This window comes from Melopsittacus undulatus, chromosome 1, assembly GCF_012275295.1.
Source record: "Melopsittacus undulatus isolate bMelUnd1 chromosome 1, bMelUnd1.mat.Z, whole genome shotgun sequence".
Classification (NCBI taxonomy): domain Eukaryota; kingdom Metazoa; phylum Chordata; class Aves; order Psittaciformes; family Psittaculidae; genus Melopsittacus; species Melopsittacus undulatus.
Window position 1 is genome coordinate 126,031,191 of NC_047527.1, and position 14,766 is coordinate 126,045,956.

The 14,766-nt window shown below is 40.9% G+C and overlaps 1 protein-coding gene across 1 annotated transcript in view; it reads left to right on the forward strand.

Annotated features, from left to right (window-relative positions):
* The first annotated feature begins 296 nt into the window (after positions 1-296).
* Positions 297-14,766, forward strand: part of SCIN (scinderin) — a 47,591-nt gene continuing 33,121 nt past the window's right edge. The window contains exons 1-3 of the mRNA XM_005152889.3: positions 297-524; positions 4,640-4,794; positions 6,319-6,480. Coding sequence (XP_005152946.2) covers positions 326-524; positions 4,640-4,794; positions 6,319-6,480 — 516 coding nt within the window. The 5' untranslated portion in view covers positions 297-325. The remainder of the gene's footprint in view (positions 525-4,639; positions 4,795-6,318; positions 6,481-14,766) is intronic.

Below are 14,766 nucleotides of genomic sequence, written 5' to 3' on the forward strand. Positions count from 1 at the left end.
TTGGGGTTTTTTTCCCCTTCTCGTTTTAGAACAGAGGAAAACGACGCGTTAGCACAAGGGAGGCAGATGTTTCATCCCACCTCTGCCGCAGCTCCGGCTGAGTTTAGCAGGCGTGTTCAAAAGTAACAGACGAAACCGCTGCACCGGGCGGCAGCGGCGCCGGGCAGGGAAGCCGCATCCCACTGCCCGCCGGGACGTGCCTCTCCCACCTCGACGGCTGCAGACGGGGCCGCCCCGCTCCTCCCGGGAGGCCGGGCCGGGCGCTATAAAGAGCGTTATAAAGGGCGAGTCGTGCGTGGTGCTTCTCTACTCCCCGCTCTTCGCTATGGCCTCCGAGCGGCCCCCGTCGGCGTTCGCCGGGGCCGGGCAGCAGAGCGGGCTGCAGGTGTGGAGGGTGGAGCGGCTGGAGCTGGTGCCGGTGCCCCCCAGCCGCCACGGCGACTTCTTCGTGGGGGACGCGTACCTGGTGCTGCACACCGTCCGCCGGCCCGCCGCCGTCGCCTACCGCCTCCACTACTGGCTCGGTAGGCAGCGGGGCGGTGCGGGCGTCCGGGATGAGGGGTAGCGAGAGAGAGCGTCCTCTCTCTCCTTGATGATGCTGCTTGATGCTGCTGGTGAAGTTTCTGACGGCTTGGCCGGGCTCCAGCCGATGGAGGGATGATTTTTCCCCCTCCGTTTTTACAAGGGCTGCGTGCGTGAAGCTTCCAAATTGAGGTGCTCAGTAACAGCGCTACAGTCAAGGATCGGGGCGATGCCGAGCCTCGCTGGGAAGAGTGTAGCAGTGCGAGCGGGCTCTGTGGGTGAGAAAAATGACAGAAAGGTGAACGTGTGCTTGCTTTGTAGTGTTAGCTTGGAAAAGCTCTGAAGGGTTGCAGTCGAGTCTTGACTGCATCCAACCAAATGAAATTCAGATGGAGACTTTTCTTGCCTTTGTTTCTACTGGTGCTAAAATTCCATCTCAGCCATCTCCCTATGGCATTGTTGCACTGCTTTGTGTCCAGATGTTGCCTTTTCAGACGTTTCCTGATTATACAGAGATTGGAGGCAAAGTCACCAGTTTTTCTGTGAAACAGTCTGACAGCCTTGTAAGCTGTCGAAAGTAACAGGGAACCCTGCAGTTGGGCTGTCCTTTGCCTTTAGCCTTACCTAGCGCAGTGTTTAGGGTAAAAAGGAAGTCTGACATAAGGATGTGTTTTAGGTGACTTCCTCATCTTCTGGAGATTTTGTGAGACTTCCTTATCTGGTCACCAAGACATCCAGCCACAGTGGTTGCTCCGTAGCTGCCTGTTTCTTGTTTCACCATCAGGTTTGTGTTTGTAGGCAATCATCTCAGTGAATGCACATAAAGGCAGGTCAATGTGCATTAATGTTAATGTGATTGAGTTGCTGTGGTTCTTGTTGGACTTTTGAGTGCATTGAAAAAGAATAGCAGATAAAGCTGGGATTGTTTCTGCATAAATATTTCAAGCTTGTTTAGTTTTGCATGTGTTATGAGTTATCCAGCTGGCATGTGGGTTAGTGTCTGTCTTTGACAAGAGTATAATCATGATGGCAGCATAAATGAATTTCTGGCCAAGTTCTTGTGCCAGCAGCACTGCTAGTTAGTAGCAGGGCTCAGCTGTTTAGACCTCTGTTAATGAAGCTAGAACTACTTACGTAGGAGTTAAGGTGTAGTAGGCATCTCACAGGGAAAGATGCAAGGACTCTTTGCAACTGGAAATGATGTCAAATCAGTGACATTGGCACTGATTAAAACACCTTTGCTGTTGCCTAAGGAGCTTTAGTGGTAAATCCTGCACCTCTTGTATTGATGTGGTGATATCCCAGTATTGCAAGTAGCTTCAAGGGATCTGGGAATACAGTGCTCCTGTGCAGCTGGCAAGTTAACTGCAGGGTGGCTAACTGCTGGGGCAGAGATGGTCAAGACACTTCTGCAAGCTTAATAGCAACAGGAGACCAGAACTTCATCCATACAAGGTGCATGGGGAAAGGCAGTCACACCCAGGGCAAGAGTTTGTATCATTTTGGTATTCTTGCTGACCAGTTCTCATCACTGTTATGTACAGCAGGCTTTTCCTCATTGGTGAAGGCTGTATCACCTGTGGGCCAGTAAGACCTCAGTAGAGTCTTTCTGAAGATTTCCCGTAAGCTGTCTCTGAACACCTGCAGCAGTTATCAGCTGGACTTCTGGATGGAACACTTGTGAAATTGGATTGGTGGAAGCCCTACAGGTTTTGAGCTTAGATACTTAATGGGCCTTGGTGATATGGTCCCGTTCCTGCATGGCATCTCTGGCATTTGTTATTGTGTGAGCCTCATATGGTGGCTTTGAGTCTGAATGGATTCTGACTTTACCAAATATGTCCCAAATTTCATAACATATTAGTAATGAGCTTCCTCTTAATGTCTTGCTGGTGTGTACCCAGAAGGAGGTCTAGATCATGGGGGGATGGTCTGTGACCTTAGCATGCTGACAGTTTGTGCTGTGATTGGCACCCTAGGGTTAAAGTGACCAAAAAGTTCAATCAGCCTGAAGCTTCCTATGCAAAAGCCACTGTTTTACCAAATATTAGTGGAGTGCTGCCCAGGTTGAGTAATTTCGAACAAGCTAACTCGTGTGCTGCAATGGTGTTGGCATGGATAGCCAATCTATGTGAATCTGTGCTGTGGTAGCTGTGTCCATTTTTTACTTGCTCAGAGACCCCGGCTCAGCTGTCTGTGTTGGCACCTGACAGATGTTTAGTAACTAAACTACTTATCCTAAGGGGGCTTGAAACTATTGCTAGAGGAAACAGCCAGTATAAGACTACTTGTGGGAGTAAAACTAGCTATACTCCATATCTTTAATCAAATCACGCATGGTGTTCTTATCTCTTCTTTTAACCCTTGTCCTCAGATTAAGTGGTAAAACCTGTTCATGTGAACCAGGATCTAGTCTGGCAAAAATCTTGATCTTTCTCCTATACATATGAATTTTCTTCCTCATTTATACCTGTTTGTTCCTCAAACTCAACATAAATCTGTTTTTCATACATGCTTGAATAACCTCTGCTTAGACTGATGCTCATTTGTGGTTTTTAAACAGGATTTCACAGAGTATTGTGTTGCATAGCAGCTGTCAGGTCAAGCCTGTTAGTGGCTCTTACCTCTAACAATGCTCTGAACCCCTGTGTAAATGCAAGCAATAAATCTGAAGGATCCAATTCTAATGAACATGAATAACTCTAAAAACAAATGAACACCCTTCCCCCCAGCTTTACCACCAATGTTAAGGTGGTACCCAGGTCTCAGAAAGCATGTTGCCATATAATGAGTTCTTCATTCTTCTGTCACTGAGTGATGGGAACTTACCTCCTCCCCCAGACATTCTTATGTTAAATCCTGCTTTTAGTATTTGTTTTACTTTTTTTAGGTTGACCTCACACTTTGTTCTTCCCGATGCTGCTTGTATTATTTGGATCTATTCCCTGGTTCATCCTTGCTGCTTTCTGGAGGTTTCCATTGCACCTTTGTTACTACAAAAGCTGTGATGGTGGCAGTGCTCCTGGGAGAAGCACAGTTGGTGGTGGGCAGTGGGGAGGTGTCCTATAGTATTTGCACTGCTGGGCCATGAATAGGGCACTCTCTCTCCAAGAGAGGAGCTAGGCCAGTGGTACCCTTAAGCATCCCTCTCCCCCTCTCCCATGCCTTATTCTTTCCTAATACCTTACTGACAGGCTTCCTGTGGTACCAGTGACTCATGATGGTGTGAGGTGACACCAATACCATACTGCACACTTCCCCTTCTCCCACAGTCTGAGAGTTATCTCTGTTCAGACTGCCTGGGACTCTATGCTTTTTTTCCACTTGGTCACCTAAGAAGCAAGGAAATGGTTAATGTAAGTGAGAAGCTGCTCTTGGGAATTGTTGTGCTCATCACAAAGCAGTCAGAACTGCTGAAAATGTTAATCAGAAAATGTATAAGCCTTTATTAGAAGTTTTGTTTTAATACATCGCCTGCTCTTCAGTGTGATTAGGCCATCAACAGACTAGGTAAGGAGGGCATTTTGCCACAGTCCTGGCAAGAGGCTTATCCCTGAAAGGTACAAAACAAAGTGTGACATCATGAAGCAAATATCTGAGCCCCAAAGCTGCTTTTCTTTCTCCAAGCTGTTCCAGGCAATCTAATAAAGCATATCTAAGCAGAATGCCTTGCTTACATTGTAATGTCAAGAGGACTGCTTTTGAACTATTTTAATTTTATAGCTTGGTGAGTTATTAGCATGAATGTATGGTTTACTGTGTACTCAGACCTATGATGTGAACTTCCTTTGTTGCAATTCAACTTGGAGTCCAAGAATTGTTACTGCAGAGACTTGCTAAACCAAATTAATTAAAATGTTCTCTTGCTCAAAGAGGATGAGAGAAGAAAACCTTCACAATTTTTCACTTTTTTCCTTATGAATGCAGTTTTACAAGTAGTTAAGTAATTTTCTGGATGGACATGCATTTAGTGGTGAGCAAGGTTATGACATAGTGCTTTGTTGCAACATATGCATGGGCTGTGCAGCCTGCTGAAGGCAGTGCCTGATTGTCACACAGTTTCTCCTGCGGTATTCGAAGTTATATTAGTGCTTTATAATATTTCATCTTATTTCAGGGAAAGAATGTACCCAGGATGAAAGCACAGCTGCAGCCATCTTTGCTGTTCAAATGGATGACTATTTAGGAGGCAAACCTGTGCAGAGTAGAGAAATTCAAGGATATGAGTCTACTGAGTTTGTGGGTTACTTCAAAGGAGGAATTAAATACAAGGTAAAGATCCATCTGTCAAAATGTTTTCTAAAAAACATATGTAACATTGTGCCCTGAATAAAATATTTTGCTTTGTAAATGGAAAGTTTAAAAATGTCTTAATGCTTAGTGGTTTTAGATCTGATCCACCTATTTTAAACTATAGGAGAACCAGTAATTGTACAGAAAGCAACAGATTGTTTACCAGTGCCTCTTCTGGTGTGTGAAAACCTTTCCTCTCTTCCCCCGAAATCTAGCTATCCTGAGGTTTCATACCTGTGTCTAAGGGAGCTCACAGTAGGGACTCTGCTTGGGAGATGGTAAATATCACAGAAGTCTATGTTATAGACTGAATCATTTTGTTCAAAATGCAGAGCTCAATGTGCTTAAGTGGTTAAGAATGTGAACAGAATGGAAAAGACCAAAAATCTCACTTTAGTCTAAAAATGGTGCTTTTGCAGTCCTACTGCAGCTTTTTGCTCTGTGGTAGATGATAGAACCTCCCAAATACTTTTAATGTTTTTTTTGTTGTTGTTTTTTGTTTTTTTGTTTTTTTTTTTTTGAGATGTGTTTAAAGCCCCCTTTGTTGATTGCAGAAGCTGAATCTTTGGAAAGAATCTTTTTGCAACATCTTTGTTGTTTTTTTAAGAATAAAGTAATGTATCTTCTGAAAATGTCCCCATAGCAGGAGCTCTGGGAGCTGTTCCTTGGTCAGCCTTTTATCCCATTATGAAGGTTTGCAACTTGTTATAGTTTAAACAAGCAATTTGAAGCTTCTAATTCTGCTTGCATAAGAGACCTTGGCAGTGACCTGGCCTTTTACTTTTTTCTTTCTTTGTAATTTCAAGAGCCAGTTCCTATTCCAGCCAAAGGTCTGGGTCTCCTGGCAGAGTGGAGAGTACTCTCTCACAGAGGCAGACAACCAAGCCAGTTTACAGGAACAAGTTATGCTTAAATTTAGACTTTAGATTGTAAATCAACAGTTTGATCTCACTTCCCCCAGTTTGGTGCTCATTGCTAGGTTGCTCATATGTTGCAAATATTCCTTCTGGTGAATTATAGAGCTGCTGTGGAATTGTCCTTTCTGCTACCCATAACTGGACACTAGAACAACCCAGACCTCTGAGATGTAAGGAAGTTGAGGAAAACTTATACAGGGGCTGCATGTTCTGCTTTTCCTCAGTCTTTATTTGACAGCCTACTGACTTTTGTCCTAACAGCATGGTTCAATATTACCTCATCTTCTGGATGATTCAGCAGAGTGCTGTAAATCCTGTGTTTTCCCTTTGCCCATTCATCTGAAAACCCTTTGAAACATGGTGATGTCTGCTCCCTCTGATAGCAGTTCACACCTGAAGGTTGAGCAGCAGCAGCATTTGCTGTGCCTCTCTGGTTTGTGGTCAGCACTACTAAACAGTATATTATTTTGGCTCCCCTCTCACTTCATAAACTACTTTTTTTCTCCAGGTAGCTCCTCACTTGTAAGATGAAATTTGCCAAAATCAAGCTGAAATAAAGCTTGCTGATTTGTTTCTTTTTATTCAGGCAGGTGGTGTTGCCTCTGGATTTAATCATGTTGTTACTAATGATCTGAGTGCCCAAAGGCTTCTGCATATCAAGGGCCGGAGAGTTGTAAGAGCCACAGAAGTCCCTCTGGCTTGGACCAGCTTCAACAAAGGAGATTGTTTCATTATTGACCTTGGAACGGTAAGTATTTCTTGGAGCAAAACACACTGAAAAGTAAGAGGTGCAGCATCACTTCTAAGGTCTGAATCATCCCCTAAAATGCACAACTGATTTTGTCACTCACTCAAACTGACAGGAAGAATATGCTTTAGAAAATCGGTTTCTGTCACAACATTTGAAGGTTCAAAATTTCAGGAAAGAGTTCTCTTTCACACTCTAGGTATTGGCATACTTTACTACTGATATTTGAACCTTAACTTGTTCCCAGTATGTTCTGATTAACTTTGGCAGTACCTACCAGCTGAATGAGATCAGTGCTATGGTTCAGGGCAGAATGCAGATTAGACTGTTCTCTCAAGAGCATTTCTTCATATTCCTAAAACTGTTAAATAGCTGCAAAGCAGGTGTGTTAATAAATGTCATATAAAGTGTTATAAAATTAATATTTCAAGAGATCTCTTGAGAAGCAATCTTATACTTCCAGGTTTTCTGCTCAAAACAAGTAGGGACAATGCACATGGACAGATAATTTTGCTTTCCTTGGGTGATTTAAAATATAGTACTGTCACCTCATAATTAAGACTCTGATACTGAAAGTAGCAAATGAGTTGTAGTCCCCTCTAGTTAGATGCTAGTTATCAATTGGAAATAATTCCTGTGCCTGATATGCTACCACATAGAAAACAACATATGATGGAAAATAGCTTATCTGCAAGGCAGCATTTTCCGTTGGTCTTAACTGTAATGCTTCACAAGGAAGTGGTCATCTACTGTAACAAGATCTCAGAGAAGAGCTCTCTGACCTATTGAAAAAGAAGTTTTTCTGAACTCATGTTGCGCATTTGTCTTTTTTCCTCTGAAAAGCATCCTCTGGTGTGACAACTGAAGTTGTTAGTATCAAGTAGCTATATCGATTATATCTGGTTTTTATAATGCTTAGCAACCTTCAGGCAGAACACCAACCAGTGTTTTCCCAACATTATCCCATTCCTCCTATGGCAGTGTGGTCTAATCAACTGAAAGAGTCTAATGATCAGTATCTCAAAGTCACTTTGCAAAGTTAGCACATGGGAGATGGCCAATTTGGAACTAAATACATAGAGAAAATGATGCTTTTGCAGTCAGGTTGTCACAGGCCTTGAGTTCACCTCCCATGAACATGCTGTGGAACTGATATACTCCATGAATTTGACTAGCCCTGACCCTCATTGTGTGACAGTTACCCAGTTCACCTAAAGTAATTGTTTGGGTCACACTGCAGGCATGACAATAACACTAGTATGTAGCGTTGTTACATGTATATCTTGTTGCTCATCCTTTTTGATAAGATTGGTTAAGAGGAGAGCACTGTTGCTGATCTATTTAAATGCCATATAGGTTCATTTCTAATACCGAATGTACACTGTGAGCCTTTCTCATACTGCAGCATCACTCTGGTTTCTGTCTTCCTGTTTGACAAAAGAGGTCAAGCAGCAATGCAACCCTGTGCCTTTGCAGGAAGACAGATTAGATTTGGACAACATCTAGATCTCTTTTACCACGGTATGGGAAATGGCACTCAAATCACATGGCTAATAACAGTTCTTGGTCTTGCCATGTCAATGGTATGTGAGGGATGTGTTTTCTTGGATGTATTAAGGAAAAGTGTTTCAGTAGACATCTGTAGGAATTTCATCCTAGGTTATTATATAAACCAGACCTTTCCTGTGGAAGATGAAAAGGCAATGTGTGACATAGTTCAAGATGAAGATATGCAAGTCTAGTGAAGTGCCTATAGAAAAATAGGGGTGGTCAAAAATACACTGTCACAGTGACACTCTTGAGCAAGTTTTATAAGAACTATGTTTCAAGCTGAAATAATAATTTCAGATTGAAATTTCCCATGGCTGGAAGTCCACTGTAAATGGGTAAGTCTTTAGAGGAGCTCTGAGGTGAATTTAGCAGTAGTTCACAAAAAAAAAATTTAAGTAATGGGAGAGCAATAGAGCAACATGAAGTGATCAGCTGATGTTACTGAAAGCTTCTCAGTTCAGGAAGCTCTGCTGCATGAAGGCTCTCTAAAGTTGTATCCTTACTGATCAGCAAAAATATTCTCTACACATTTGTTCAGATAGAGCTTTGTGACATGTAGGACTGGATTCTGTCTGGCTGACTTCCCTCCCAGTGGGTGGCAGTGGCAGTGCTATGGAACCACAGGGCTTCAGAGGGCAGGGAGAGTGCTGTGTACCACACAGCCTCCTGGAAGAAATTAGGCAGCCCTTAAAATAAAGGGAAAAGAGGAATGTGTGGTAAGTACCAAACAGTTCTGAGCTTGGGCCTGATTGAAGCTGGGAAGTTTTGTCAGTAGAATCAAAGTTCTGCTAATGAAACAGTACTCTTCTTCCCAAAGGAAGAATGCAGGCAGTGAGATATCTCAAGTTAAGTGAAGACTAAAGCTACACTGCAGCCAGTTGTCCATTCTTCCTATTCCTATAGTGGTGGTTATAAAATGAATTATAAAAAGCCATGAGGTTGCTGGTTTGAAATTTAAGAGCCTATGATGTGCTTAAAAACAACTTGTGCCATCCAGTAACCAGTGTGTGTACTCCTCAAGGGCTTAATGAATCACAAGAGAAAATTATAATGTTAGAGCTCAAAAGTATGAGGCTGAATAAATCTGTTGTGATCATGTATCTGTCAGTGTGCTTCTACCTGAGCTCCTGAATTAATAGGTATGTCAAAAAGAAAGAGATTGCTGCCTGGCACAGGCACTAGAAAAAATAAAAACAAAAAGGCTGGCTTTTTATCACATCTGCTTTTCATGAAACCTGTTAACCACCTATAGATTAAATTATGTTTGCAAAAAGAAAATTAACTTCTGCTTTTTTCTGCTTTTTAACAGTAAAAGACCAAGAGGACATATATTTTTCTTTATGATTATGCCTAAGGGGTATCACATTGCATGTTAAGCACAGCTGTAGTTTTGCTTGCTCCTGTTTTGCTTCTTGCCTGCACTCTCTTCTAGGTGGCTTTGCTTCTCTTCCTTCAGAAAAACCAACTTAGAATCTGTACATTAATTGTCTTAATAAAGTTACTGTATGTAAAGGGAGCTGGAAGAGCAGATTCTTGCATGTTGGGGTCTGTTGGTTAAAGTTTCTCATTGATTTCCCTGACATTAACAACTGATTAGTCATGTCCTTTTTCCATGTTTTTCATTCACATGTTTCTCCTACAACTAACCTCTTCCCCAGTTTCCCCCAGCTAAGAGCTAAACTGTTGCTTGTGCTGTAGTGGAAAACTGCCAAACAAGTAGCAGAGCTTGAGGAACTAAACTGCTTTTGTTCTTTATTAACTTCGTGGACTTTAAAGTGTGTTTCTGTCTGTGCATGGAGTATCTCAGCAAGCAAGCACACATTTTTGTGTAATTCCATGAACCAATTAATTTTACAGTTCCAGCAGTTTGAACTCCAGCATTCTGGAAATTTTTATGGTCCCAAAGTCATCAGACTGAGAGAAAAAAATATATAAACATTAAGCTTCCCCCCACCTTCAGTCAGAGTTTCCAGGGTACGTAGTTTTCCTTCATACTCTATGGACTTGAAAGCTTCCCCTCAACCCCACTTTTATGCAGAAAAGCAGCTGAAACAAAGACAGTCATTAAAGTTCAAGGTGTACAGGACATATGTGCATATGCAGGGATTCAGTCAGGTTAGTTTTCTTCCTGGTACTGTAGGAAATCCAGATGTTTTGCTCTTTGAGCAGCTGTTATTTAGAATGAATATCCTCCTGGTGCTTACCATTTAATACATGATGGTGTAGCAAAAGCTGTTCCTAGCATATACTGTCAAAACAGGTGTGAGAGGAAAAATGAATGTGGTAAGTGTATGAATGTGGTACATCTGACTTATTTTTAGTCCAACAATTTGTTCCAGTCGAATCAAATGGGAGACTCCAAGACTGGTAACAAAGGCACTATTGTGATTATACCAGGGCCAGGCTGAAGGTGGCCTTTGCAACTTTCTGAGTGAATTGAGAGTTTGTTTTGGATTATCAAAACTCTACAACTTTCAATGGCTCAGTGTGTCCCAGTTTAACAAATGTGAAAGGCAGATTGGATGAATATGTGATTTCCACTCCCCTCCGCCTGTATCAAGAATTCAACAGTCAAGATGGAAAAAAACATTGAATAATTTAAGTAGAAAAATGCCTCCAGAAGCTTACATTAACCTGGTTCGATCTAAACATTCTTCTTAACATATATGCCAATTCCAAAAATCAAAAGTTTTCTACATCACTTGGACTTTGTTTTTCATTTAGCACTTTTTCATTAAAAAATAATACTTAAACCAAAACCCACATCACACTCCTGCTTTTGAGCTCTCCATTTTATTCCCAAAAACTTGGTGTTTGAAGTACAAACACTAGGGTAATGTGTCTTTGTTTTACAAACACTTTTACTGAGAACTGAAGGCACTGGAAGTATTTCTGTTGTTTGCAGTTTATATAAAACCTCTTTTTGCAAGTCTATTCATATTTTGTATTGTCATTTTTCCTTTAAATCTCATAACTTTTAGAGACTAGACTTTAACAAAGAACAGTTTCAGCTAAAATGAACTCTCGCCATATTGGAACAGCTGTTTATTAAAGACCATGAAGAGAATGAATGGAGTCTCAGCTGAGTGCATGCCCATTATTTTGATAGTAGCATGCCAAGATATGTATAGAAGCTTTGCCAATATTTGTGCATGTTCAATCTGCCTCTAGCTTTGCTAGTTTTATTCTGTTTCCCTCAAGAAGTGGTATCTAGGGTTCACTCACATGGGAGCATGAGGAGTGCAGGCTTCTTTGGGAACTCCTGCATCACAGCGCCTCTCCTCCTGACCTACCTTTCTTTAGATACCTCATAATCGTTTCTGCTACCTGCCCACTGTGAAACCACTACCGGGGCTTTCTGTCATTTGGTTATTTGCTCAACCTCTGATCTGCTTCTTTCTTAGAAATGGAAGCAGCTAAGCTTAAGAGAAGGGAGGAATTAGGCAGTAATAACCTTACAAACTTACCTTAGCCCTTTTGTACGAGTTGTGAGGGTAAAGAGAATGTGGTACGGTGTTTCACATGAGCAAGCAGATTTAGCTGAAGGCCTTTGTTTTGTTTTTTGCTAAGCCCCTCTGCTTCATAGCCTTGCCTCTGTACCTACTGTTGTGGTTTAGAGGAACAGGAGACAACACCTTCACGAGCATACTTTGAGTCAGAATAAGTTGTGTCATGTTGACATGGCAGGATCCACACTACAGTTTTAACTGACTCAGCTAAGTGTGGTAACTTTTTTATATTAGTTATTTATTTTAATTGAGGTGCAACTACATTTTGGGAGCTGTTTCTGGTTCAGATGCAGGCCAAGGTGGACAGCTTTAGGGTGCCTAAGGGCCTGCCAACAAAGAATGGAGGCACAGCAGCTTGTTGGTACTTTGCTTAGTCTTTCCTTACTGAAAGCTTAATTTTTTATTTTAATATTTTAAGATTAGTGAGATTTAATCTCTTAAACAAGCCACTGCTATTTTCTACCAAATTGAAGTTTCACAATAGATTTGTTTTGAATCAGAATTAGAAACCAAATTTGTTTAGCTTTTTTATGTCTCTTCATGTAAGAGAATGCAAATCAGAAACTACAGTATGGGCCTGGAAATTACCAGGTATTTCAACAAAGATACAGGTTTAAAACACTTCAGTGTTGAGGACATGTTTGTAACTAGAACAGAACTGAGTTCTTCACAGATTTAAGCTTAGGTTTTGCTTAGAAAAGACACCAGGATGCAGAGTATATTTTTGTTTGTGTCCAAACTGAGCAGGCTGCCAGCTGAATACAGAGGTGGCTGTGTGTTAGGAGGGAAAACTTGGGTTTATGTCACTCCTGAAATAAGCAGGTTGTTTCTGTTTTCTGTTCTTTTGCTCTACATGCCCTTTGGGGCTGGAGTGGGAGGGCAGGAGGAGTACTTTCACATGCCCTCTCCAAACAGCAAAAAGTGCCAAGGTACTCCTGCTCATGAGCCATGCATGACTATCCTGCCATGCACTGTTGTATGGAAGCTAAATGTTAGGTCATTTTTAATGTGCTATAGAAATCTCATATGACTTGCTCAGGGTCACTCTCAGACCAGAAACTATCAGGAATAAAAACAGGAAATCTAGCTACACTAACTGGAAGACAGAACTCTGTCCCCAGAATGCACAGATGAGGAAAGGCATTGCTATGACTGTGAGTTGTATGGCACAGATAAAGTTTGCCTTCACAGTCTCCCTCAGGAGCTCTAGGGTCATCATTGTGATTATTTATGATAACATTTGCTGACCCTCAGTCGCTAATTGTCCCACTGATGTCACCAGTATATTGATATCAACAAACATTAATATCGGGTAGTAGCATAGCTCTCTTTCATATTATCTCTCTGAAACTCTGGTAAAGAGATTAAAACCCCAGACCTGCTAGTACAAACTTCCAAAAATAAACTGAGCTTGGCATAAGAAGAAGTGATGAATGAAGTTCCTTCTTTTTTTGAGGGGTGTGAACACTCTAATTTCATTTTAATGGAAACATTTTTTTTGTCAGCCTGCCAATTCAAAATAAGGTTAGCAAAACAAGCCTAAAAATAGTGAAGTTGTAGTGCACCTAAGAAATTGTGAAAGTATCGAGTGAGCTAAATACCATATTATGACCCTAGCTGAGCACTTTGTATGTATAATATATGTCTAAAAATAAATACATGAATACTAGGATACAAGCCAAAAGCTCAGAGGTCTGTTGGACATGGTTAGATAACTAGCTGAGTGTATTTCAGATAAATATAGATCTATAACATTAGTCTTGTTAAGAAGTGACTTTAACTAAAAAAAAAAAATTATCTTTTTCTGGCTTTAAATTGTTAAACCCCCAGTCTGCCTAGGGATTGAAATGGGTAAACTCAGTTGGAAAGACAAGCTTGTAAATATCCAGCTGAACTTCTACCATGAGGCCTCAAATTTAGATATATTTTAAAATAAAGACGATTTTACTTCAGAAGAGAAAAGAACTAAATCTAAGCTCCTGAAAGCTTGTAGCACTAAGTGCTTAAGACATTTGTTTAGTGCTCATGGTAAATATGGTAAAATGGTATACATTTTGAGACATCTTTGTGATTTGTGGCTGCTCACTTCTATTAGATTATACTGTACATGAAGTTTAGCTTTCAGGGTTTTAATAAAGAATACTGTCTTTATTCTCTAATGCTGAAAAAAAGCAGATTTTTGTTTCTCTAGCTTTTAAAATCAATGTTTTTTAAGTAACCAGGGAAGATTAAGCTTACAGGAGGAATATGGTTTATCCACGTGAACTTCAGATCAAGGATGTTTTGAGACACTACTTGTTGATGCAGCTTTTTTGTGCAGCAGGAGAAAACCCTACCACAAAAGGTTTCTCAAAGTTACAGCTAACAAAATTTCATGTTTATTTATTTTAGTTTAGGACAAAAATATTTAGGCCACATTAGTTGGGGGAATGTTTCTGTAGTTAAGGAATGTGGGCTCCATAAAAAAATAATGACTTATGCAAACTAAAAGACCTGAAATCCATTACTGTAGACTTTTATTGGAAGTCTGGAGCCAGTGAACTGTAGGAGAGCTTAGTTTAGTCACTTGCTGACTGAAGGCAGAGTGGGAGAATGCGCTGTGAATGCAGGGTAGCCAGAGGGTAGCTGTGTAGTGGGACAGATAATGCTAAGATATGCTAAGAAAAGAAAATGTAAATTTATTATCTGAGAAGTAAAGGTCTTTGTAATTTGCAGTGACAATTTAGTTCTCACAATATCCTTATGGTCAGTAAATACTGTTCATTTTGTAGATGAGAATACTTGTTTGATATTGCATGGCCAGTTACCAAAAGACCAGGAGAAGGCAGACACGTACAACTGGAAAATGGATTTGTAACCCTTCTGAATGAGTCATCTCCATGAACTGTAGCATACACACTAAGGCAACAGCTTCATAACCTCTTCAGCTAATTCTGTATCTATGTCTTCTTCCTCTTATTGCTTCCAGATAGGGAACTAAAAGATGTCTATTAATTGCTGCTATATCTTTGGTGATTCCTGTTTTTCATGTAATTGCAGATAAGCTCAATTAGTAGGAAGTAAGCCAAGATGAGAATGAGTAAGTTTGGGTGCTGAAATTCTCAGAAATTAAAGGAGTCTGTGTTTCTGGAAGTCTCCCAAAACTTTGGAGAAGTTGTCTAAAGCAGTGCATGGCTATAATAAATATATTAAAAACTCTGCTGAAATTGAAACTTTTTACTTTCTA